Source organism: Triturus cristatus, chromosome 6 (genome assembly GCF_964204655.1).
Source record: "Triturus cristatus chromosome 6, aTriCri1.1, whole genome shotgun sequence".
NCBI lineage: Eukaryota > Metazoa > Chordata > Amphibia > Caudata > Salamandridae > Triturus > Triturus cristatus.
Window position 1 is genome coordinate 1,019,521,031 of NC_140589.1, and position 24,141 is coordinate 1,019,545,171.

At 45.9% G+C, this 24,141-nt stretch overlaps 1 protein-coding gene across 1 annotated transcript in view; it reads left to right on the forward strand.

The window, feature by feature from the left end:
- The window catches only part of BUB1 (BUB1 mitotic checkpoint serine/threonine kinase), an 850,308-nt gene that overhangs the window by 95,082 nt on the left and 731,085 nt on the right, over positions 1-24,141 (forward strand). Inside the window, exons 7-8 of the mRNA XM_085611813.1 lie at positions 11,271-11,293; positions 11,404-11,582. Of these exons, the coding sequence (XP_085467939.1) occupies positions 11,271-11,293; positions 11,404-11,582 (202 nt within the window). The remainder of the gene's footprint in view (positions 1-11,270; positions 11,294-11,403; positions 11,583-24,141) is intronic.

Consider the following 24,141-nt stretch of genomic DNA (forward strand, 5'->3'; position numbering starts at 1 on the left):
AGGAGACATTGAGAGAAGTAGGGCATGGTTGCTATTCCTGTTACTTTCTGGTGCTTTTGTGGTACTGAAGCCTCTGCTTTGTTTTACGATTAGTGCCCTCAGCTTCTTCCTACCATGGACGGTGGTGCTGGACTTGCAAGACGCATACTTTCATATACCTGTCCTGCGTGCCCACCAGCATTACTTGCAGTTCATGGCAGGCCTTGAGCATTTTCGGTACGCTGTGCTCCCCTTTTAGTCTCGCCAGCTCCCCTTGGGTATTTACCAAGTTTTTGGGTGTGGTTGCAGCCCATCTGTGTAGGGCAGGGGTTCCAGTCTTTTACCTATACGGCTTGCTGTTGAAGATGGATTACCCTAGACAGTCCTCTCCCACCTCCACAGTTTGGTGGACCTGCCTTGGCTCTGGGATTCACTATCAATGTACTGAAATCGCACCGGGCTGCCTTTCAGATGCCTCCTTTTCATCAGAGCCATTCTGGACACAGTGCAGTTTGAGGCCTATCATCCAGAGCGGTGAGTCCAGGATATTCAGGCTATGATTCCAATGTTTCAGCACTTATCCTGGATTTTGGTCAGACTGACTTTGAAGTTGCTTGGCGTCGTAGCCCCTTGTGGGTAGCACATGCCCATTGAAGTACCAGTGGGTGCAGCATCTGGGGAGTCTCTCAGACCTCCTCTAGCTATCGGAGGGAACTGCAAAAGATCTGCAGTGATGGCTGACGAACTGTAGTTGGGTCAGCGACAGACCCATGTCCTTTCTCCACTCAGCTGTTTGGTGACAAATGCGTCACTCCTGGGTTTGGCGCCTATTGGAGAGTTGGAGATAAGAGGCCTCTGCCAGAGTCTCGGCTACACATCAAGCTTTTGGAGTTAAGGGATTCGCCTGGAATTGAAAGCTTTTCTTCCTTCCATCAAGGGAAGGCTGATTCAGGTGTTCAGACAACACTATCGTCATGTGGTATTGCAGCAAGCAGGATGGGATAGAGTTGTGGACCCTGTGTAAAGAGGCCCAGTGTGTCTGGACTAACGTAATGGTTTAACATCAAGTGGACTCTCTCAATGCTACAGCGGTGCCACTCAGTTGTTGCCTAGTGAATCTCGGACAGTGTCTCCATCCGAAGGTGGTGCAAGGTCTTTTCAGGTATTGGGGATAATTTTGAATCGATCTGTTCCCCACCACCAAGACCAGACCGTGCAATGTCAGCACTTCTGTGTGCTGAAGTTTCCAAGCCTGTTCTTTCTCGAGATGCATTTTTTCTCGAGATGCATTTAATCTCAAGGTCTCCTGTACTTCTTTCCTCCAATACCACTCCTTCCCAGAGTTCTCAGGAGTGACAGAATCCAAGTCATTCTTGTAGCTCCGGATTGTGCATGCAGAGTATGGTATCCTGAGCATGAGCACCAATCTGGTTACTTCTTAAGGTGGATCGAATGTCACAGCTACAGCGTCGGGTCCTGCACCTGAACTTCTGCCTTCATGCAGGGAGATTAAGCGGTGACAATTTACAGTTTTTGACCTTTATGCAGAAGTCTGCAATTTTATTCTGGAAGCCAGTCATCTCTCAAACAAAACAGTATAAAGCTGCCATTGGGATAATTTTGAGGCTTGGTGTTCTACTAAAACTGTTGATTCCACCCTAGAGCTGACACTGCAGCCTAGTCGATCTATAAAACTGCCATGTCGACATGGCAAAATAAACATTGTGACTAGATCAAAACCTTCCTTTTTGTGGTCTGGCTTGACAGCATAGCTGTCACCAGACAATTATGGAAACATTACTAGATAGGGGCTTTGGCTCTGTCCACCTGTTGGGAGCAAGAAGTACATGTTTAGATTTAGCATAACTTGTGTGCTTCCACAAAGAGTGCTTGCCGTTAAGGAGGCTGTGATTATTTTGTTTATTTGACTTTCGGTGGCACACACATGACCTTGGAATGCTGTTAAAGTATTTTAGAAAACAAAATAATTCGTTTTTCTCTGGCAGCAGCACAGATGGGAGGATCTTTAACCTACTTGGACTTTTAGGTCTGACTTGACAGTGAAACTGTCACCTGACCTCTTGTCCAACGATGATCTAATTCTACAGTGCTTTGCTTCCACTCAAATGCAGATCTATTCTTGTGCTATTTACTTGAAATGCTTCATATTGCCATACAACATTCCTTTAACCCAGACCTGTTGGCATTGCCAGTGCTTTTTTTGTTTAATTTCAATCCACCCCTAGGGAAGGCCTTGGTTGCCCACCAGGTACAGTGCTTAACATTAAAAAAGAAAGGAAATATTTTTGTGTTTATCATGCACTGACCAAGAAAACAGAAGGCTGTTTTCACTGTAGCAAGGCCGGTGGTCCCATTGTTTAACCTGGAGTTTTACTGGCATTCGCATCAAGTACTAACTTTTATTTGGGTCCAACCAAAGATATTGCTCTAAGGTATTAAATAAATCATTATATTATACCTGACTCATTGCAGAGATTTATATAAGGTAACGTTTAAATAGTTATTTTAGCAAGTCACCACTTTGTTGCCCAATCTTCTGTAGCCTCTCCAGTCTGTTTTCAGCAGTTGTCAGCCAACGCAAAATGCTGCGCTCATGCTAGGAAGTGTGAAACCTCCAGAGGAGTTGTAAACTGTTGAAGAACCATTTTTACTGGAGGAGTGGCTAATTATGCTGGGTGTAACCCAGGGTGTGCCCAGTGCTCCTCACAGGGTAAGAAGGCTTTCACCATCTTGGGTTTGGGTAGAGAAGGGTATCCTGAGACTGTTTAGTGCCCAAACCTCCAGAAAGAGATATAAAGTGGGTAGGACAGATTTGTGGCAAACTGTTGCTCCATTGGCTGTAGTCCTTCCCTTCTCACAAACACTAAGATGACATAAAAGTGACACTCCAAGCACAGTCCTCAGATCATTACTGGAATGGAAGAAGATGGGACTGCCCTACTGCTTCTCTGGACCCAGCAGAGCGACTGCACCAAATATTGAACTGCATCTGCTTCACCCAAGGGACCTACAAAGAGGACTTTGCCTACTGTGTCCACTCGCTGAAAAGATCCACAACTGTGCCAAGACAGAAGACGTAATTGCAAAGATAGGTGGCAAGCCTCTTGTTAGGCTTTAGGGCCACTAGAAAGTGCACCCGTCGAAAGATCAGATGCCAGGAATGCCTGCCTGCCGCTGGATGACAAAGATACCAACTTGGCGACTAAACCTGAACCTTTCTGATTTGTCCCCAAGCCCTAGGGATCCATAGCAGGCATTGAAGTAGACTTTAGTTGCCCTGCCAGAAACAAACTTTCCTACAATCGACCGTTAGAATCAGGAGACCAGCTTACCAGTGTCGATTGGACCTGCACTGGTGTCCCCCACCCCTTCCACTATTTGAGACTGAGACCTGGGATGAGCCCGGACGCTTGTGGATACAATGGTAACCCCAGGAATACTCACCTCGAATCTGCAGCAGCTCGGCATCCTACTGAATCCCTCAGTTGTGATCAGTCTAAGCTAAAAATAATATCCCTACTAGGCAGGTGGCTATGGACTGCTTCACCTACAACAATTTATTGAATCTTTAAAAAAATAATTTGCTTACTTTGAAAAATCCTATCTCTGGTTTCCATCAATAGATTTCTAGCATTTTGGTGTTTTATTTAAAATAAAAATACTGTTTTTAGGTCTCGCTGAGACAGCGAAAGCTGTCTCTTTGAGACATTTTGTAAGTGGGCTTTAAAAAGTGCTACCCACATGTTTTGCTGGCCTAGGACTTGAGTGCACGATGGCGTGCACGTGCACAGCTGCTCCTCTGGTCATTGCATTCCCCCCTCCCTTCTCACCCAGCCCTTTGATGCTCTGCTTGCATCTCCCCAACGCGATCACTTTCACTTTCGCGGCCGCACGTGCCGCTTTGATGTTTGATCGCAATCACTTTCGTCCTTAGAAGTAAAAATTCGTCCTTCTTGTGGTTTAATTTTATGAACTGAAGTGTCCAGAGAGCAAGACTGTTAGTAAGTGTGTTAATATTCATGTATAGCTAAATGCATATTTCTAGATAGACACTCTGACTTCTTCATCGGGACATATAGTGGCACGACATTTAAATGAATCAGGGTAGGAGAGATATAGCACTTTAAGGAACTGAACTGTAAAGTATGCCAGGTTCAGGGAATACATCTCCTTGCCTCACTGCTTCACTTTTGAACACGTTTCTAAAACCCTGATAATTACTTAATAAATTCAGTATTTATGAGTTGACCATCATAAACAATATGTAGCATTTACACGTTCAAGCATCTGTTCCTGTGAAACGAAGGCACGTAGCATAATATGACAGAGGGCTGGTGCCGCCTTGGAATCCACAGGATGTACTCCGCATGTACATTCCGGTTCTAGTGTTGAAATGTCGAAAAAAAGAAAAATGCAATCACAATAGCAATGAGCCGCAGCTGTCCTGAAACACGTGGTGGCTAGCTTAACTTTCGGGCACATTTGTGTTTTCGCTCCTTACAGTGGATGGCCAGTTTGAATAAAAGTTGCAAAATGCACATTTCCAAACCACAACAAAGTCGCGCACCATCCTGCCGTCCTCCAATCTCCCTCCTAGAATTGAACCCTTCCCCGCCTCCCCTAGTGTACCTTTAAGAAGCTTCCTCGCTTGTCCGGGCCGGGGGCTACCATTTTCCGGCTTTTTCCGAGCCAGAGTCAGCTGCCCGCCTTCAGCTCCTGAAATCAGAGACATTTTTTTAATGGTTTTTAATGGTTAGTCCAGTCTGTAAGACATGCCTCTGCGAGCCACAGGAACAGTCATAACATCGTCAATGTCAAGATATTTTTTCCCCTTTCTTTCCCGTCGGGCCTATCGTGCCATTTATTTCATCTGCAGATTCCTCTTTGTGCTGTTATTTTTTTGTGTGCAAATTGAGCTGCTGCTCTCTGAGAGGGCGACCTGGCTAGTGTTTTTCTCAGCGAAACGGATCTGTCAACTCTCTCCACGAGCACTTCTCCCTCCGCCTCTCTCGTGCAGCCCCCCCCCCTCACCATCACCCCCTCCCGTGCGAGAATCTAACGACTGTTATGATATACTCGCTTTGAAGTCGAGAACAGAGAACAAACGTTGAAAGGTCTGTATTAATTAGCTTCAAATTGTGGCACCTATGAAACACGCTGACTGCTGCCAGGGAGTAGTGACTGGACTAGGCTATATTATTTTACCATACATTGGGGGTATTTTATCTCATCTACCCCATGAGGGGTACTGGAACTATGCAGGAATAGCTGGCCTCCTTATGTGGCAGAGATGCTTAAAATATAAGCAAGTTGAATTAAACACCGACAAAAGACAAATGATCCATCAAGGAAAAGCAAATTAAGAGGCAGGGAATTATGATGATTTTTTTTTTAGCAAGGAAAAGGGTACTTTTCATGATATAAAGGGAAACTGGGCAGCACATTCTGTTAATAATTTTAACATATATTGATACAAAAGGGATCTAAACTTTACAGAAAATACATAGGCACTTAAGATAGAAAACCAGGAACACTGAGCACTACAGCACAATTATAAACAAGCATTGGCATAGCCAATAGGTCTCGCTTTTGAGACCTTCTAAGTATTCAGTTATGCAGCACAATATCCTTGGGGCTTTTGCAGTTTACTTTCGCTTTCACGGCCGTGCGGCCGTTACTTTTACGGCCGCGCGGCCAATGCTTGTTTTTTTATGTCGTCCTCCGAAGGGCTTTTAGCTTTAGCCATATGCCAACCTTATGCAGTATGTATGGGTGTACCTACATTACATGAATATATTCATATGTATGTATGCTGATGGTCTGCTGTCTGCCTGTTGACCTGACCTCACGTTTTGCTTCTGCTTACTACAGCTTGGGTCAGTGAGTCAGCCATTGGCTCTTTGGGACCTTGTGGAAAGGAACATGCGAAGCAGGAAAAAGTTAGATGCTTTATTAAAACCTCACTGTGCCGCGGCAGGAATCCGCCTTGCAGGAAAACTCGGCATCCTAACAATTTTCAGCAACAGACACCACAAGTCAACTTGGAGCATGAACACATAGGTGGGAGTAGTCTCGTACCAAGACGCACGTGAACAAAAGAGCGCGAGACAGACCCACACAAGACTGAAAAATACTATGATGGAGACATACGGAGACAGATGGGTATATGTTCAAAAACTGGAGAAAGAGGATAGCGAGGATAATAAAATAAGATTTCCTTCCTTAATAACAAACGCAGAATGAACATGTCGGACAACTATGATCAAAAAGAAACCTCAAGCTGAGACTAACTCTATCAAAAGCCCATTGCTTTCTCTAACTCCTTCATGGTGTTTTCCAGCTGGTTTTTCCACCAAGTCAAGGAACAATCCACTCAGAGAGCAACTTGACTCAAGAGACACATGATGAATGGCCAACTGTACCACAATCCATCTCCACAGCACCCCATACCTCATCCACAGGCAAATGCAAATTCTGCCACCTCCCTTCATCTACCATAGCGGATAATCTTGCCTGTTTATCTACACATGTGGACCCAAAAACTTTGAGGAACCTTCTTCTACCAAACTGTGTTGTTTTTTAAACTTTACCTAGTCTCCCTCTTTGATATTTGAATGTATAGTTTCTTGTTGCATATCACAGACTATTTCATCCCTTCTTTCTTGGACTGAACATTCTTTGTTGTCGTCCCATGCATGTTAGCCCGAACCTTATATCAGTATACATATGAAACTTTTTTTTGTAACTTGTTTTTATTAGCAACGTTTCACAAAAACACATCTCATGGTGTGTCATACACATAAATGGGGAGCCATCTGTTTGCTAACATAGGAGATCTTGGCTTAACATTTACATACAATGCGTTCAGTTGTTACATTCCTTTGAACACTAGTATAGCCGTGACAGTGCTCAGACATTTGTCTATCTTGGATTCCTGCATGCAACAACTTTTACCCAGAACCATCATAAACTACAAATAGATAACAAACATTGGCAAAGCCAATAGGTCTCGCCTTTGGGACCTTTATAAGTGTTTAGTTATCCAGCGCAATATCCTTGGTGCAGCAACATCAAGTTTTGCATGGCTATACACTTATAAGGTCCCAAAGGCGAGACCTATTGGCTATGCCAATGCTTGTTATAACTTGGTATTGGATTTCTTTTTTGGTTCTTGCTTGCGTGTTTTGGTATTTGCAAATGCTTTACACTTGTTCCTTTAAGGCTGACTGCTCTGTGCCACAGCTAACAAAGACTAAACCAAAGGATTTTTCTTAAACCAAAGTGGACCTGATAAAGATTGCGACATTATTACATGGTGCGGTCTCGCGACCACACCACCCACTCACCATTTAACCACATCACCCCTTCTAATTATGTTCAGTCTTGCATCCTCATCAGTGCCAGATCGATGAGCAATAACTCTCTAAATCACCAACCTAAATACATACCCCAGGCTGGACCTCCTCCTGACATGACCTTAAAGAAACCTGGCATGGTGAAAATGCAGTCCCTCCCTATGTAAGGCCATCGAACTAATCCATCAAATTTTGAGTAGTAACTGTCCCACCAGAACCATTGTGGGAGCAACAGCAGTTGTTCTGAAATGCTCCATACCTAGGTTCTCAGCGTCCAAGTTTGATTCAGTACTGATTTGATGTTTACCTTTTGCTTTCTGTGTGTTTTTGCAGAGCTGCAAGCCCGTTCTACCACACCAAGTGTTATGAACAACCTTAACACTGCCTCCCCTGCTGCAAATAAGGTCTCCTTCCAACCTATCATTCCATAACCTGTATAAATGGGTTTCTGTCCTCACACACTTAGTGGGCACTCTCTTGGTACAGTCTCTGTATCCTGACTGGGGGGGAAAAACACAAACCAGTCTATTTCCTGGTGCAACCACCTAGTCCTCAACTGTCAGATCACTCTTCCCACTGCTCTATCTGTGGATATCCCTTTCAATAACAGTGCATTTGACAAACTAGAGATGAATCTCAACAGTCACATTCTTCACTCTCAGCATTCAGCCATTGTGAGAAGCTGGCTTGGTATATGGTGCTCACTTATGTAAGTGTAGCACCCTGCACCAATCCAGATGACCCATTTGGTGATTTTATTGCAGACACTCCCTAACACAATGTATTATCTCCTACCCGGAGATACAAACACAGTGCTCACAATATTTAGGAAATTGAGCACGTAGGTAGCACAAATACATAGTGGTCTCCAGGGGAAGTCCCAACCATATACTAAAATAGTGGAATGCGAACCATGTCTCAAGTCGAGAATGGACCCAGAAGGCGTAGAAGAGCCAGAGACCCAAGGAACCACCCATGGTTAGTATCTAGGAACCCCATGGGACGCGTTCAGAGTGAGAATTTAACCGCGTGCTCAATGTTAGTCGCAGTTTTAAAGAAAAAGGACCCTTCTCAGTGGACCCCGAAGACACCCTGTGGAAGATGGAAGGTTGGCGAGTCACCTCACCTGTGGATACTCCAGGAACCAGGATACCTACACCAGGGAAACCAGGTGCATAGGTGTCAAGTGACGTCGGAAACTGCTGTAGACCACAATGGAGGACTTGCAGAAAGATACCACTGGAGAAGAATAAGGAGTCCGGTGGAACCCAGAGGTGGATTAAAGTTGTGAGCTACCTGCAAGCAGAGGGGACAGAGTCTTTGCCACTTGGGAGTGAACAGGAGGCATGGAAGACGAATGCCCACCAATGTTGGAGATGCAGAAGAGGTTGGCTGTGCCCTTTAAGTTACAGCTGTGCGGACTAGGCGACTCTGTGGAAGACCATGAGTTACGAGCTGTCCCATGTTGGATGTCGAGCGCAAAGGGATCAGTGTCTGGCAGGGGCACCAACAAGCCTTGGCAGCGGCAAACAGCGAAGTCCACTAAAAAGGTGCAGTGTCTAGACCAGCAAGGTCCAAGGGACTCGCCACGTACAGGTGAGTCAGAGCAGACCCTAAGCAAGCAGGGGAGCCTACTGGTGCCAAAGAAGACCCTCAAGAGGACCCACGGGCCGAAGTCACAGGAGTCGCAAGAGTATCTTGTGCAGCTCCGCAAGTGATGCAGGCCCATGGTGCAGAAGAAGCGATGCAGGCAAGGATCTTTGCTGACGAGGATGCTTTAGGTTGGAGCTTCTTTGAGTCCGAAGATCTCTGGAGGGGAGAGCCAACAAGCCTTGGCACCGGCAAGTTGACGCGGTGCTCAGGAGTTCTTTTCCTGCGGTTCCTACAAAGGATAATGACTTCAAACTTGGCAAGAAGACCGCGCAGGCCTTGAGGGAGTCACAGAACCACCACCTGTGTTGCTGAGCCTTTCGGAGTCTATTGGAGCCCACGATCAGCAGAACGGTTAGCGGTGTTGCGATTCCTGCAGATGCAAGCGAGTGACTCCTTCACACCAAGGGAGATTACTTTGGGTGTCTTGGGGGTCCACAAGCCTGGTGAAGAACCTGTATGGAGCACGGACACAGACGTTGCAGAAGACCAGTAGGACTACAAGACCAGGAGCAGCAGGACTCTTCCCTGGTGCAGTCTTTGTTCCTATAGCAAAGTACAGAGTGTCCAGATGGTTAAATTGATTTATGATCTGAATCATGTCTCACTACGAATCTAGGGACCCACCCACAGGTAATCCCTTAAGTAACCTTGGGAAAGGGTTGGGACGATTCAGGGGTCCCTCCTAAAGGAAGGGCTGGACAGTGGGGAGGTTACTCCTGTGTCCTTTGTCCAGTTTTGCGCCAGAGCAGGAGCTAAGCGCTCCCTGAACTGGTTTGAAGTGGACTATGCAAGGAGGGAACAAAGTGTGCCTTTCAAGCCATCTCAGTGGCGCTGGAAGTTCCCCCACCCTGCCCCAATATACTAAACCCTGTCTGGGAGGTGGTCACACCTCCCTGTGACCAGGATATCTATTGTTCTACCTTCCCCTGCTCGAGCTTGGCTCAGCAGCAAGAGGGTAGAAACTTGTCCATGGTTGGCATCAGCCCTAGCTTGCGGTCTGGTTCTGGAAGACTGGTACCGGGAGCACTGAGGGCCTCCTGAAGGAACTTTACAGTGCATAGAATCATACCTTTCACACTATTTACGGTGTGGGGGTATGATTCCAACATCTTTGATACCGAAGAGTGGGATGCGGGGAGTCAACAGTCTTATATGAGTATTGTGATTGCATTTATATAACGCTTACTACTCCTGACGAGGCCTTGAAGCGCTTTTGTGGCGAGTAGCACACTACTCTGGGACCCATAAAGGATTAGTGTTGAATTAGTAAAGTGAAATATGAAAGCAATTAAAGTGGTGGATAGGTTACTCAGTTATTTGGATTCGGAAGGATAGTGGAAGGACAGAGGAGGAAAAAAAGTTTGTATTTATATAGCGCTTGCTACCCCTGATGGGGTGTTGAAGAACCTTTTTTTTTTTTTTTTTTTTTTCTTTTTTTTTTATTTGGGCAGTAGCACGCTACTCTGAAAACCCATAAAGGATTAGTGGTGAATTTGTATGGTGAAATATGAAAGTAATTTGAGTGGTGGATATTAGTCAGTTATTTGGAGTGAGAAGGATAGCGGGGGGATAGAAGGGGGGAAGAACGGTTTGCATTCTTATTGCGCTTGTTACCCCTGAGGGTGTTGAAGCGCTTTTCTGATGAGTAGCACGCTACTTCGGAACCCATAAAGGATTAGTGATGAAAATTAGTATAGTGAAACATGAAGTAATTTAAGTGGTGGATATGTTATTCAGTGATTTGGATAGAGAAAGGAAACGGCAGGATAGAAGAGGGAAAGATGTTTGTATTTATATAGCGCTTGCTACCCCTGATAGGGTTTGAAGCGCTTTTTTGGGTGAGTAGCACGCTACTCTGGAACCCATAATGATTAGTGTTAGTGTAGTAAAATATGAAAGTAATTTGAGTGGTGGATATGTTAGTCAGTTATTTGGATTGAGAAGTGCATGTGATGTAACTAATGCTACCACTGGCAGTTTGGTGACTACACATCCATGGGACTTTCAGGGCAAAAAGTGGGAGATAGAAAGGCAGTGGCGAAAAACACTGAATCAGTGGTGAGCGATTCTGTACGGAGGATACAGTGAAAACATGAAATAACTCTTCTCTAAATAGATTTTTATGACCGTTCTCCTCAAGATTAGCAAATGCACCGGTGAAGACACTCCTAATGTTGAATGTTTTAGTCATGGGTGAGGATTTGCCAGTTTATCTAATTGTTTTAATGAATGTTTTATTTTTCCCCCACTCCTTTCCAACAGAATTCAGAGCCAGTTGTCATCATGTAAGTATAACTGCAGTGTACTGTTTCTGCTCAGAATACTTGTCATTATTTTGGACACCTGTCCGTTCCTTTTCTCATCCAGAACCCTCTTAATTTTTCATTTGCTACAGGCGCACATACATTTCCAAGTCTGCATGCAATCCAACTGCACCAAGTGTTGAAACAAATCAAGAGCCAATGTACTGCAAAGCCAAACTCTTCATTGGAGATGCTGAACTTCAGTTTGAGGAACTGCGAGCCCTTGTTTATCAGAAGAAAGTTGCGCAAAGGAAAAAGCTGGAGCAGTGGGGTACTGACAATTATACAACTATTTAAGCAAAATGTCTGCATGTTGAAACAAATTGAGCTTGCATCAAATGCAGAACGTAGGTCCATTTCCAATAAGCTTACTAGATGTACAGGTGGAAAACCATACATCAGTGACCAAATCTAAACTTTCTTTGGTTTGTGTTCGGTTTAGAGTGTGTATGTATATGTGTGTATTACTCACTGGCAGTCGCCACTGGGTAGCTATAGTTTGGTCAGCGTTTCCATAGGAAATGTGTTTATTGTGTTGCTAATAACATTGGCACAGTTTGACGAATCTCCACTAAACTTTTCAAAAAAGTGCTCCTTTTGGCCTAGCTCGTGCATGGAAAGTTTTGGGGTGATCTGTCAAGTGCGGGCAAGAAAAACAACAGCGTCCCAAAACGCAAAACTTCCATGCATTTGATATAGACATTTCTAGGCAGGACTACACCAAAAAATGCTTAACTGAATTGCACCAAATTTGGTGGGAAACTAGATATTCGTATGCAGATTGGGCTGTTTTTGATTTCGTATAAATTTGTTTATTAATTTTAAAGAAATTAATGTTTAAAAAACCCACTCGTTTGCCTGGACAGTGTGGTTCGAGGGACTCCCGCATCAGTCTGTTGGACCCAATTTAAAAAAAATGGTCCCAGGGGCCTTTATTTTCCTCTGTCCATTCCCCTTCTGCTGAAGTCAGACTCCAGCAGGAGCGAGTTCTCAGAATGACTGCCTGCAACATGAGACAGAGACCCACACAGAGACCCACACAGAGAGACCCACACAGAGAGAGCGACAGACACGCACGCCCTTCTATTTAAAGTGACCATGTGTGGAAAAAAATAAGACTTTACCACATAGACTTTCCTCACACTACTGGTAATGCCATACTCTGGGGTGTGCTTTCAGCAATAATCCATATACTGTTTTTTATGAGCATTTGATCTTTTGCTTCCTTTTCTTCAGTGGCCATACTGCCAAGTGTTCACTTGTTTGAGGTTCTTTTTGCCCTTCACAGCCTGAATCAACAGAATAGAATTTAAATACCTCCTCTTGTATCCCTTGTCCATTGTCACTGTGAATTCAGATTCCAGTTTACATTTCAATACCATTTCCCTCCAGTGGCAGTGGACAGGCTCTCAGTGATATTAATTCACAGCACAATTCCTCGTTAATTGAGAGCCCACCAACCCTTAGCTGGGCGGCTTTAGCAGGTATGAATCAGCACTTGCTAATTATGGATTACACTTTCTTTAAAAGACCAACGCCTATGCCAATTTTTGGCAGTTTCCATTGTAGGCGCTTTATTGAAGCCATCAGTGATGGCAGGTCGCCACAATTCTCAAACGCGGTTCGGCTCTGATCATGAGCCTTGTTCACAGAGAGGCAAAATCATCTACGCCCTTCCATTTAAAATGACCATCTGTAGAAAAATAAATAAGACTTTACTAATCACATGGTCTTTCCTCTCTTTACTGGTCACTCCATACAGTGGTCTGTGCTTTCAACAAAAATCCGTATACTTTTTTTTGGGGTCAGTTTTCAATAAGCTTGCTGGATGTATAGTTCGGAGTCCATACATGACTGACTAAATGTAACGTTTTTACGGAATGTAGTATTCTGTTTTGTGTGTGTATGTGTATATATATATATATATATATATGTGTGTGTGTGTGTGTGTATATATATATATATATATATATATATATATATATATATATATATATATATATATATATATATATATATATATATATATATATATATATATATATATATATATTCACTGAAAAAACCATAGGTTTCATGCACGTTATAGTTGGGAATTGGCATTTAAAAAACCTTTGAAATTCACTGAAAAAACCATAGGTTTCAGGGGTTTTATAGTTAGCTGGACATTTCCCTCGTACAAAACCCTAGAAATTCCCCTGTTATAGTTAGTTCAGCTAACTATAACTCGCGCCCCCGCAATGCACTGCTGATGACGTCACATATTACATCACTCATGACCTGGTCAGTGACATCACTGATGACATCACTGATGACATCTCAAATGACATCTCAAATGACATCACTGATGACATCACTGATGACATCACTGATGACATCACTGATGACATCACTGATGACATCACTGATGACATCACTGATGACATCACTGATGACATCACTGATGACATCACTGATGACATCTCAAATGACATCACTGATGACATCTCAAATGACATCACTGATAACATCACTGATGACGTCATCCATTGAGTATGTGTTTCTGAACAGTTTTAATATGTTTAATATATAAATAGGGAAAGGCCTGTTGAAGAATACGTGGGTGTACAATTGTGTGAATGGGTGATTTTCTAGGTACGTAACTGACTCTATAAGTGAGTCATTAAATGTATCTTACTGCAGACTAGTGACTAAACTGTGTGAATGTCTGTATCTGTCTATCTGTTGGTGTATAAACGGCTGCATGGTTTTGTGAATAGCAATATGAGTGTCTCTATGGGTTATTGATTGGTTGTCTGAGTATCTGTATGGGTGCCTGAGTGTATGTGTGGGTGGGGTGTGTGTGACTCTGTGCATAGATGTGTGAGTGGGTGATTCTATGGGTGCATGGTTTTAAGAGTGCAACTGTGATGGACTGTATGGTTGGGTGAGTGTATGTAAGGGTGTGTTAGTGATTGAATGTATATCTCAGTTGTACATGTGACAGTAACTACATATGTGAAACACAGTGTATATGTGTATAAGAGTAAATAACTATATGTGAGAGTGTGTGATTGCGGGACTGGCTGTATGGATGAGTGTGTGCCTGTACTAGTAATTGAATAAGAGTGTCAACATTTTTTTAGTATTTCTATGAGTAAGTGAACTTGAGTGTATTTAACTGTATAGGTGAGTCAATTGGACTGTTTAATTATTTGCACAACTGACTAGGTGTGTCAGTACCTCAATGGATGATTGGCAGTGTGTGAGTGTCTATATATCTGTATAAATGCATATGATAGTCTTGTACGGAGTGACTGTAAGTATGAGTAACTGTACAGGTGAGTGAGTGGAGGTGCATGTAGACCTAAGAGTCAATGAGTGGGTATGTAGTTATTGGTGTTGGAGTATCTATGGTCTTCAAAATGGCCGTCTGAAATTTTTAGTTGGTGTATCAAAAGTTATATTCGGGTGTGAGAAGGTGTACTAATTTATCACATATATTACGTCATCAGTGATGTCATCAGTGATGTCACTGACCAGGTCATGAGTGATGTAATATGTGACGTCATCAGCAGTGCATTGCGGGGGTGCGAGTTATAGTTAGCTGAACTAACTATAACAGGGGAATTTCTAGGGTTTTGTATGAGGGAAATGTCCAGCTAACTATAACGCCCCTGAAACCTATGGTTTTTTTCTCTGAATTTCTAAGGTTTTTAAAATGCCAATTCCTAACTCTAACATGCATGAAACCTATGGTTTTTTCCGTGAATTTCAAAGGTTTTTAAAATGCCAATTCCTAACTATAACGCCCCTGAAACCTTTGGTTTTTTCAGTGAATTTCCAAGGTTTTTTAAATGCCAATTCCTAACTATAACATGCATGAAACCTATGGTTTTTTCAGTGAATTTCAAAGGTTTTTTAAATGCCAATTCCTAACTATAACATGCATGAAACCTATGGTTTTTTCAGTGAATTTCTAAGGTTTTTTAAATGCCAATTTCTAACTATAAAGTGCATGAAACCTATGGTTTTTTCAGTGAATTTCAAAGGTTTTTTAAATGCTAATTCCTATCTATAACTTATCTCTGAAGATATCATGTTTAATGATTTTGATTGGATTTCTATATTTTTCAAATTCAGTGTGTCAATTTCATTAATTTTTTTTTTTTTAAATACTTTTTTATCACCATTTTTTAAACATATTTCTTCAATTAATTCTTTTAAAAATTAAAAAATATTATTTGAACTTAATGGGTTTTTCAAACATATTTTTTTATATTTTTCAAAATATTTTTTTAACTATAAGTGCAAAACTTTATTTTAGATATATTTTTAATGAAATGTTTTTGGATCCGTGCACCCTAAGCGCACCGTTCACGATCCGTACGCGATAGCATCCGCGCATGGTATGCGTTGGGTACGTGTTTAGTGCGCGATCGCTATGCGACCGGCACGCGACTCCCAGCCTATACGCGATACGTTCGATGTACGTAACGCGACGTCTACGAGCTTCTGCGATGCGTCATATGCGTCCGTGACGCGATAGGTCCGCGGATCCCGCGTAGTATTTAACATTTAAAAAAACATATTTATGTATTGCATGTGAATATTAATTGAAGACAAACTCTAAACTAGTCTTAAAACTAATATATTTTGACATCTAATCCTATATTTCTTTTTAATTCAATTTTGCGGATCCGCGCTGGGTGCGTGCTGCGTAAGCGCACGGTGCGCGGATCCCATGTGACCTGCAAAAAAAGAGATTTGATTGGTTCATTACACTTCCTCTTCTAACTATTGAAAGACCCCACCCATTTCAATCATTCTTCTCTGAGCTTCTTTTGAGAACCATCTCTTTGGAGAGAAGATTTTTTTAGACTAAGTATACACTTAGTTCTAACCTTTTGCAACCAAAAATGGCTTCAGGGCAGCAGGCATCACCTCAAACCTCTGAGGATGAATTTTTGCCGGAGGAACCACAGAAAAAACGTTTTGCTTCAGTGGTGTGGAAATTTTTTACTTTTCCCGAAGGACAGAATAAGACCAATGCCACCTTGGTCACATGTAAGATTTGCAAAAGAGTCTTATCGAGAGGGGATCCTACCAAGAAATACTCTTGCGGCACGGCAAGTATGATGAAGCACATGAGGAGCCTTCATCCAAACAATCTTGCACGAGAAGAGTGCAAACAGATGAGAGACGCTCCTGCGCCATCCACCTCATCGCAGCCGAGCACGTCAAGAGTGCATCCCTCAGACCAAACCTTGGACATCCGTCCTCAATTTCAATTTTTAAAAGTGCTCTGCACTAAGTGCAATAAGACTTTGTGCTATGGCGAGCAGTCAATCGACCTCCTCTGCCGCCGGCAGGAAAGTCATATTTGCTATTTTTTTTTTTTCACTGTTCCCTGAAGTTCATTGTTTTGGTTTCTCCTGGTTTTTTTTTTCAGAAAAACCAAAAACATCACAAAATTGTTCAGAAAACCCCCCAAAAAACATAAAAGAAGAAAAAAAAAAAGTTCTTGTAAGAGAACTTTCCTGGTTTAAAAAAAGAGCTAAATTTCTTTTTTTTTTTTTTTTTGAAACCGTTTGTTACAAGTCTTAAAAGTATACAAGTATGGGCCCACAACCTTCCGGCCGGCCGCTAGCAATGGTAGGAACATACGACATACATTTATGGAACACGTGGTATTACAGGAGGAGCATTTCTCAGTAGGTAACAGTGTCAAAAGCCACATCATCCAGGCCCCATTATGCGGTTTCATTTTAAATTAAGAACAACAAAAATTAAAACCACACCCACAAGGCAACCCACAATCAAAAATAGCAGCACGTGCTCCCCAAGAGGGGGGATCCCGACTATACACAGAAGTGTGAGGAGGGGGAAGAGAACAAAGCGAGGACTGGGGGAACCCAATGTCCGGCGGCGGGGGAATGAGTCGGCTAAGGGGATGGGGCTGGCGAGGCATCAGGCAGCAGCGGTGGTGCGCAGATACCCCCTCGGTAGGCGTTCCAGGGGCCCCATACTTTCACCCATGTCCCAGGCTTACCCCTCGCCACATACCACCTTTTCGCGAAACATGCACCAGTCCATGTGTTCTTTCCAGGCCGAGACCGTCGGGGGCCTCTGGGATCCCCACAGTTGAGCAATATCACGCTTGGCTATCGTATATCCCAGAGTCACCCACCACGTCTGCGGCGCCGAGTAATCAGTCGGTTCCCACACATTCAACAGGCATCTCCTCGCTTCAGGCAACAGCACCACATGCGTAACCAGTCGCAGCACCTCATGTACACCACGCCAGAACCCCTCTACCTCCGGGCACTCCCACAAAATATGCATAAAGGTCCCCAAAGCACCACACCCACGCTTACACAACCCATCTCCAGCATAGCCCATACGCAGAAGCTTTGGCCCCGTCATGTAGACCCGGTGGAGTATCTTGAGCTGGACGAAGCGAAGGCGAGCCGGTATGGCCACCTCCTTCGGGGAGGCCACCGCGGAGGTCCAGTCCTCGTCGTCCAACTCCAGCCCGTCGGCAACCCAAGCCGCACGAAGGGCAGTCAACAGGCCCGAGCGGTCGTTTATGAGCTTTTTGTATATAAGTGAGATCGTGCTGTCCGGGACATGCCCATCCAGCATTCTATCCTCCAGGGGGGAATATTCCGGGATGGAGGCAACGTCCGAGAAGACGGAGCCCAGCGCATGACGGACCTGCAAATACCGAAAGTATTCACTGCCCTGCAACTGAAATTCCGTCTGCAGCATATCGAACGTTTTAAATCCTCCCCTCGTCCAAAGATCCCCCACTTTACTGATACCTATTATGTCCCACTTCTCGAAGCCCTTAGAGGTCCACAGGGAACCTAACCGCTCAGACGCGTATAGTGGTGATGCCCGGGTCAAACGGTCCTTCCACCCCATAGCTGCATTGGCCGCATGCCAGACTTGCACCATGACACGCGTGGGGCCCGTCAGACGAGCGTCGGGCGCGCTAGAGTAGAGCGCTCGATTGTAGTCGCCACCTGGCAGGAGCATCTTGTCCATTTAAAATGCCGGGTTTAAGGCGGGCCCGTAGAGGCCATGATTAATGGCAGCGAGCTGGGAGGCCCAATAGTACCGTTTAATATCCGGGAGGGCAATCCCCCCGTCAAACCATGGGAGCGTCAGCTTGGCCAGAGCAATGCGCGGCCTCCCGTCCCAGAACAGGCGGCGTTGCAGACTCTCCACCTCACGGAAGTAGCGCGCCTGGACCAAGTCCATAGTGTTCTGCAAAGCGTACAAAAAACGCGGCAGAGACATCATCTTGAACAATGCCGCCCGGCCGAGCGGCGAAAGCGGCAGGCGCCGCCAGCGTGCGACATCTACCCGCAGACGCTGGAGGGGGGGAAGCAGATTCCGTTCATACCGGGCCTCCGGGTCCAGAGTAATGAAGACACCCAGGTACCGAAATCCCCGCGGGGCGATCTGGATCGGACAGCCCCGCGGGAGAATAGGAGCCTCCCCAGAGAGAACATACACACACGATTTAGCCCAGTTGATGACGAGACCGGAGTTACGACCAAACGAGTGTAAAACATCAACTAGCACTATAAGTGATTTACGTGGGGAGGCTAGGTACAGAAGGATGTCATCAGCGTATAGGGATACGCGGTCCTCATACTCGGGGGTCCAACGGAGACCACGGATGGAAGGCTCCCACCGCAGCCACTCCGCCAGGGGCTCCAAGGCAAGCGCAAAAAGAAGCGGCGACAAGGGACAGCCCTGTCGCGTGCCCCGGCCCAGCTCAAACGGGGCCGATACTCTTCCGTTCACGACCACCTGCGCCAATGGGCCCGCATACAACAATTTGACCCAACTGATGAATCCTGGACCAAATCTGAACTTCGCAAGCATCGCCCAGATGTATGGCCACTCAAGCGTGTCAAACGCCATGGTGGCGTCTAAGGACGCCAAAATGGCCGGTTCCCGTATAAATGGGACGCGCGCAAGCACCCCATGCAAACGCCGCAGATTAAGGGCTGTATTGCGATGGGGAATAAAGCCAGACTGGTCCTGATGAACCAGATCTCCCACCACACCGACCAGCCGATTGGCGAGTACCTTAGCGAGAATTTTGGGCTCCGCATTCAGTAATGAGATAGGCCGATAAGAAGTAACCCGATCCCGGGGTCTCCCCTCCTTGTGGATCACCACGATTGTAGCCAGACGCTGGTCAAGCGGGAGGGAGCCCAGCGAGTGGGCCGCGAGGAACATTGCGCGAAGGTGAGGCGCCAATGTATCCGGTCGCAGCTTATACAGCTCGATAGGGATACCGTTCGGGCCCATGGCCTTGCCAGAAGCGACCGAGCGTATGGCGAGGGCGATTTCGTCGGAGGTGGGAGCGGCGTCCAGCGACACCCTGTCCTCCCCGGACAGGGAAGGCAGCGCGATATCTCTGAGCAGGGCACGGGAATCCTCTTCCGAGCAAGAAGAGACCGGGGAATACACCTCGCGGAAATACTCCGCGAAACAGGAGACAATTTCTTCTGGCTCAGTTACACACACACCATTCGTTTTCTCAATCAGCGGGACCACACGATTCGCTCTCTCCTTTTTATCCAACCACGCTATCAGTTTACCAGCCTTATCACCCACATCATACAGTCGCCCCTGTTGCTCTCTACTAAGGTCCCTGGCCGCCTCCGTAACGAGGGCCCTATAAGCCGCCTGTTTGAGCTGGAGGACATGTAGTGCAGCATCCGTCACCCCATCTTCTAGATTACCCTCCAGCTCAGCTATTTCAGCCTCCACCCGGGTCACCTCCTCCCGCTCGCGCCTCCGGGCGTGGGAAATAAGGGATAGGGCCTCCCCTCTAAGTACTGTTTTGAAGGCCTCCCACAGGGAGATGGCTGAAGGCACTGACCCCACATTCTCCTCAAAATAGCGCTGGAGGGATTTAATCAAGTCAGCGTGAATAGTGGGGTCGCGCAGGTACCAGGAATTGATTGGGACCACCCTGCTCTCGGCCCTCGGAAAGACATCAAAATGCAACAATAGCGGGGAGTGGTCCGAGATACCCCGTGCCAAATGGCGCACCTCCCCCACCTTCCCGACATGGGCCGCCGGGACAAGGACATAATCAAGCCGTGAGAGACTACCATGGGCCCCCGAGTGGAAAGTGTATTGCAGCTGCGTGGGATGTTTTAAGCGCCAGCAGTCCACCAATCCCAGTGTATCCAAGAGGCCGGATAGCCACGCCTGTGCCCGGGGGAGGTCCCTAGGGGGGTGACGATCCACAGTCCCGGAAACCACCGCGTTGAAATCCCCCCCCACCACCAGAAGCCCCCCCGGAAGGCCAAGGAGGAGGCGCCCCAGATCTGCAAAGGTGGTCGACTGCAACCCTGGTGGGACGTACACTGACACAAAGACAACCACTTTGCCCTCCATTCTCCCCACCAAGACAGTGTAACGTCCCCTGTCATCGTGGAGCACCTCATCAATTTCTAACGGGAGCGAGTTCTTTACCATGATACCCACACCCCTCGAGCAGGACGTGAAGCCCGAGTGGGCCACGAGGCGGTAGCCACGCCGATTCATGGCGCTGAAGGAATTGCCAATAAGGTGTGTCTCCTGCAGGAAGACCACATCAGGCGAGAGTCGCTTCAGATACTGTAGGACCACACCTCGTTTGATCCTGTCCCCCAGTCCATTGACGTTCCAAGACAACAAAGTTAATTCCCTACCCCCCATCATACACAGAAACCATCATTCGTCCCCCCGAGAGCACAGTAGAACCAACACAAAAAAAGGGTTGCCTTGTGATAATAACGAACAACACCCCATCCCTGCCCACCCACCCCAACAAAACTCCCCCCTCCCTGCACCCCTGCATGAGCCCAGACAGCCCCCCCAACGTGCAGTGTGCCTGTCGCCCCATAGATAGTTAAACTAACTAGACCCCCAGAGGAGGAGGGAGAACCCCCAAGAGACCCCACACAATCTCCATAGGAGGGGAACTTAAGCAATCTGACGTATAGTCAAAAGTGGTATCAGTTTTGTCCCGAGCGAGGCCTAATATTAGTCCCTCAGTCTTGATCCGGCGAGCCCTCTCCCCCGGCCGCTCCTCCCCCGCCACCCCGATCCCGATCTCCAGACAGAGTATCCAGCCAGTCCCCGGCCGCTTCGGGACGATCAAAAAAGTGTGTGCGACCTTCCACCTCCACTCGCAGTTTAGCTGGGAAAAGCATGGCGTATTTGAGATTTAGGTCCCGAAGACGGCGCTTGACACCAAGGAAGCTCAGTCTCTGCTTCTGGACCGCAGGGGTGAAATCAGGATAGAAATTAATGTCCATATTGTCAAGTCTAATCGGTCCCTGTAGTCTGGAGGATTGCAGGATAGCGTCTCTGTCCCGAAAATTAAAAATCCGGGCGATGAGAGGTCTCGGAGCGGCTCCGACCTTAGGCCTTCCCCCGGGAACCCTGTGGGCCCTCTCCACAGCAAAGAATTTACTCAGCCCCCGTGGCTGGAGATGAGTAACAATCAGGTCTTCCACGAAAAGGTCCGCCGCCGCTTCCTCACGTCCCTCAGGCACCCCGATGATACGGATGTTGTTCCTCCGGGCCCGACTCTCGGAGTCCTCCAGGCGACGATCCATCAGCGCACTCGCCCGAGCAAGCCGGCGCACCTCCGTTTGCAGGGCCGCCACATCTGTCGTAAGGCCCGATGCGGTGTGGGCCAAAGAATCGACTCGGTCGTTGGTCTTGGAGAGATCAGCCCTTATCAGGCCAACATCTACGAGGACCGAGTCGATCTTCTGCGCCAGTGTGTCAAAACGCTGGCCCACAGAGGCCTTCATCTCGGCGATGGCGCCCATGACATCCCGCAAAGTCAGATCCGTGGACAGATCGAGGGCATCAGTAGGACCCTCAGGGGACCTGCGTGGCACCTCAGGAGATCCCTTCTGGAGGGTATAGCGATCCATGCTGTTGGACTGATGGGCTGCGCCACGCCGGGTCGATTTTACCTTTGCCCGATCGCCATCTTGTTTCGTGGCCATGGTCCCAGTCTCCCGATCGCACCAGCCACGTCGTGAAGGGCGGGCAAGCCGGTCCACGGGCTCCGGGGGGGTGCCACCCCAGATCTGCGGGGCGGATCACAGCCGGCGGGCAGGCAGGGTCCCCCAGCGAGGCCACACCAACACACAAAGCCCCGCGACCCAACCCCGCAGAGACAGCAAGGAGGGTGCGAGAGCGAAAGTGAAAGTGCGGGTTACGCGAGCCACCAAGCCCTGTCCGCCGCTGTTATTCACTTCGTCACTGGATCGCCCCACAACGCAAATCCGGGGTTCGGCTAGGAGAAGGCCGCAAACCTCAATCGGTGCTAAAGTCGGTGTCCGAGGTCAGATTTGGAAGCGGAAAACGGGCGCCACCTCAGCTCGGGCTCACCAACACCGTCCCCTCATCTGGGACAGGATATGTTCAGGATAGTCATAGGAGGTCGCGGAGGTCCTCGGGAGCCTCGCACCTACGCGGCCATCTTGGTTGCGCGCTAGGCTCCTCCCTCCTAAATTTCTTTGTTAGTGTGTGAAAGTTTAGATGAATGTATGTGTAGTACGTAATTGACTGAATGCATTAGTAGCGTATGGTGAATGTATAAGTGCAGAACTATAAGGAAGTGCTGCAGCATCACACAGTAACCTCTTTAACTGTAGTGTGCTGTAGTTCTTCCGAAGCACAGGGATGCAACATATGTACATAAATATGTTGCAAATCTATGCTTCTCTCTGCACGGCTGCTTAAACTGCAGCCATGTGGTGACACAGGCACCCTTGCACAATAGTGCAAGGATATCTGTGTCATGTGCTGTTTGTTTTTCTACAGGAAGACACACCTTCCTGTACAAAAACAATGAGAAAATGCATTTTTCTCCTTCAATGTATGCTGAACATTTCAGCATGCATTGAAGATATAAAAATGTGGAGAAATTAAAACAACTTTGTTGTGCTTTCCTACACCAATTGTACAATGTTGCACCATTCACACACATATCGAGATTTACAATTTCTAATACATCTAGACATGTGTCTTGTTCTATGAGTATTCAGTGCAATCATGCACAACAACACTTATAGAACACCCTTTCAACCGAAAGTGGTCTGCATGATGAGGTTATATTTTCATGGAGTATAAAAAGTGCACAGTGCCTTTTCCTCTCTTTGAAAATATGAAAGAGTATCTTGCACAATAACTATGTTACAAAAAGTGACATATTTCCGTTTTTAAATTTCCTTGCGAATGATAGAAGGTAAGCACCGAATTTTGACTGCAAAGATGTTCAAAGAAGAATGATTGAAATGATTGCGGTCCTTCAACAGCTAAAAAGATGAAATATTATGAACCCCTCAAATCTCTTTTTTGCAGGTCACTTGATATCTGATTATGGTCCGATTTCAAAACTACATAAAGTGTTTTAAGAAACGTGTTTCAACTTTGTAGATTCTTGCAGGCCTCTTCATTCTGCATATTGAGACTTAGTTAAACTTACCTTCACAGTAATAGGAATAAAAAATGTTATTCATTTTTGCCCATTTTTCATTAAAATATAAATTGCTCATTTTAAAATTTGGATTTGTGAAAGAAAATAAAATAAAAATTATAACATATAATAAAACATTTTTTACAACACAACATAATTTCCACAAAGTAATTTTTTTGCCTTTTTTGCTGTTCTCAGAATATATTGAATTTCACTCGAAATAATAGTGATTTCAATGGTACTCATCACTTAACAGCGGGCAAAAAAAAAACAATCAAAGATTGTAAAAAAAAAAACAACATACTATTCTCAGTAAAATACCAGAGAATAC